Genomic DNA, 3172 nt, shown 5'->3' with positions numbered 1-3172 from the left:
TCAACATTATTTGAATAAATAGTGAACAATTGTGCTTTTGTACTTTTTTATTATGTTAATATTAAAATAATTGTCTTTTTTTTAAGTTAAAATTTGTTGGAATCATAGCTATGATAGTTAATTATTGCATGTAAATGTACTTTCAATTAAAATGTTTGATTTGCTTACTTGGTTGCAACAATGACTGTTGTTTTTTCCATTGTATTGGTACAAATGGAAATTGCTTGGAAAATCATAAACAGTGTTAATTGCGTGTCAAAAATATTTATTATCAATTGATAAAAAAAGTCTATATAAAGTTATTATTATAAAACATGAAGATAACACGTACGTAACATATTCTTTGCTGTTTATTTTGCGTTAAGGAAATACATGTATATGCATATACAATATAAACTAATTCTGGCATTCAATCTAAAAAGTCATACTTACCTAAGTAAATAAAGATGCCGGATACTTTCTCATCTTAAGTACTAGCTTCACGGGATTAAATACATTTATATATGTTCACTTAATATAGCAAAATTAAAAGTACAAATTTACCTTAATTTATGCAAAATGGAATGAAAATGTAAGATATATTAAAAGATTTGACAACTCTTAAGAAAATCCAATAACACACCTTCACATAGAGACTGTTTAGGTATTTCCCTATGAAAAAGATGTAAAAACACTCTAGATAAAGGGTGATCCCTCGGAAGAATTAATCACAAATAGCGTTCTAATTAAAACCTCACCTTAAAAAAGAAATTATGAGGTATAAGGAAATACCAGCTTAAAAGAGTTGACATTATGAGTGATATCATAGTATAAATTGATTTCATGTGCGAAAGTGAGAGAAAGGCAGAATTATAAAGAGGATGTTTGAACAAACATCGTAACATATTCTATGAAAGTTCAGACAATCTTAAGATTATGCTATATTTGGAGTTTATTACGTGAATTCATCTTTAAAAGCATTCATTAGGAAGATTGGCGTCTGAAACATTTCCCTTGAATTATTGTTAGACTAAATTCGTGAAAGTAGCATACTTTTCGTCCCGACATCATTATAATATAGCTTTTAATTATATCAAAATAAATAATTAATTTAGTACTTGAAATAGATTTTTTATACTTTCGCTCATTTGTCATTCAGAAAACGTTTATGTATGTGTTGAATGGTTTCCGTGAGGACCTTCTTCTGCTTCAAAGTCTTACTGCTCACAGTTTTCTTGTTTGGCAAGCTCACGTATTCATGGTGGTAAAAGGTTTATATGCTGTCAACAATCTGTTTTGGAAAAGCAGCTGACCTTTTCTGAGTGTATATTTCATTTTCATTCACAGCTGACACGCGTTGCCAGTGTTCTAAAGCGCGTCTCATCGAGTGCTCTGCTGTATACTTGCCAACAAGTGAGCGAACAAACTGCCGATACTGTTTTCTTCCATATTTCGTGTGTTCTTTCTTCAAATTCTGCAGAGCATGTTTAACTCTAATAACAATTTTGGTCTCCAGCTTTCTCTTAGACTTCTCTTCTGCAGAAAGAACAAACCCCTTATCAATTACAGCCCTTTTTCTTCTTGGTGTTGCATTATGTACAGCCTGATCAATAGTATCTGCAAACTTTTCAGCAGTTTTAGGTAGGTATTGTCTTTTTGATTTGGAATGGTCTGCTTCAAAACAAAGTTTCTTTTTTGATTTCATTTTATATTTTTCCCTCCTTTCAGCATTCCTTTTGAGCCTTTCTTCTGAAGTCAGACGCACTCTCTGTTCACGTTTTTTCATCCGCCAATACTCTCTCAACTTTGTCATTTTCTGCCTGGCGGATGGTTTTTCAAAAGTCTGTCTCTATATGCCCTCATTCTTAACTTGGCCTTTTCATTGTACTTTTCTCGTTGCGGACCTGATAACGTCTTGCGGTATTGTTTCTTTTTTTATATAGTCTTTCTTCTTGTATTCGCCATACCTTGCTTCATCGTTCTTCAGCCTTTGTCTGTATTCGTGATAGTAGTCTTTTGACGTCTTTTTTGGAAGGGGAACGGGTACCTCTGATGGAGACTTCAGTTTAACTCGCAAAGAGTACCTGGAATGAAAAAGTCACTGAGAGTTACCTTATACATACAATACCCTATGCAGTGTTGCTAGTTATTACGGCTCCAGGGCTGCAGAAATCAACCGTCCGAGTTGTCTGTATCGTAAATTTGATGGTACTGATGACTGAATTTTTCTTTACGACTTGTCCGTGGACAACTAAAATTGGGCGGGCTGCATCATATTACAACTTCCAAATATCATGAAAACTTAGCTGCAATACATATTAAATACATGTCAAACACACGCAAGAAACAGCAAGCTCAATAATTTACCATTCCATAGTGTGGTCTACATGCATTAATCCTTGTTTATTTTTATTTCATGTTGTTCTTTTTTATACGGCCAAGTGAATGTTCTTTACGGACAAGTACATTTTAACATTTGGTTGTCCGTGGCCAAGTAATTATTTTTCAGATTTTGACATCCCAGGGTTCAGTACAATTGTATGCTTATATGTGTGTGTGTGCGTGTGTGTGCGTGCGTGCATGTATGCTTATACAAGTGTAAAATATCAGACTGATCAGTGATGGCATATATATGAACTAGAAACAGCCTTGTAAAGCTGTTTACTCATTATTCATACCATGACGCCTGAAGCTGAGTATCATGACTATCATCGGAATCCATTCCTACTTTTACAAAACTTCTACCTCCATCAGACTAGATCTGAAAGTAAAATTATGATAACATTTTTAAAACAGTGTCATACACACTAGATCTCTTCTATTAAAGTTCTTTGCTTTTAAGTTTATCTTCCTAGGACCTACTTCCGACTTTGGTACAAAGCCACACTGGGATATAAATTAACAAAACACTACCCCGTTAAGCAACTGTATAATTTTTTCATTTGCCAAGTTTTTCGACCGAGGTAGGTGAAAGGCCATGAAGGCGATCTATTATTTATGATTGTTCATTCTTTCCTTACGGGGGAAAAAGTTTAAGGTTTCCAATTTATTCTTTTTAATAAAATTCAAAATTAGTTAGATACAAAAGAACATTTATTTAAACTGTCATGCCAACATTCGCATAGATGTCACCTTTTTCATCAGAATCCAGTCTCCACAGTAATAAATTCAATGTGGTGTCAATGTTACTTCC

At 33.5% G+C, this 3172-nt stretch overlaps 1 protein-coding gene across 1 annotated transcript; it reads right to left on the bottom strand.

The window, feature by feature from the left end:
* Positions 1–892: 892 nt before the first annotated feature.
* Positions 893–2740, bottom strand: LOC132743751 (uncharacterized). Its single transcript, XM_060732314.1, has 2 exons — positions 2658–2740; positions 893–2063 (listed from the first exon to the last, which is right to left on the bottom strand). Exon 2 carries the CDS (start codon positions 1790–1792, stop codon positions 1253–1255), a length of 540 nt encoding a protein of 179 aa, XP_060588297.1. The 5' UTR covers positions 1793–2063; positions 2658–2740; the 3' UTR covers positions 893–1252.
* Positions 2741–3172: the final 432 nt, after the last annotated feature.

Source organism: Ruditapes philippinarum, unplaced genomic scaffold (assembly GCF_026571515.1).
Source record: "Ruditapes philippinarum isolate M1 unplaced genomic scaffold, ASM2657151v2 ctg5393_1_1_1_1, whole genome shotgun sequence".
NCBI classification, from domain to species: domain Eukaryota; kingdom Metazoa; phylum Mollusca; class Bivalvia; order Venerida; family Veneridae; genus Ruditapes; species Ruditapes philippinarum.
Note: the sequence above shows the minus strand (reverse complement) of the source record. Positions and strands in the feature narration are given on the sequence as shown.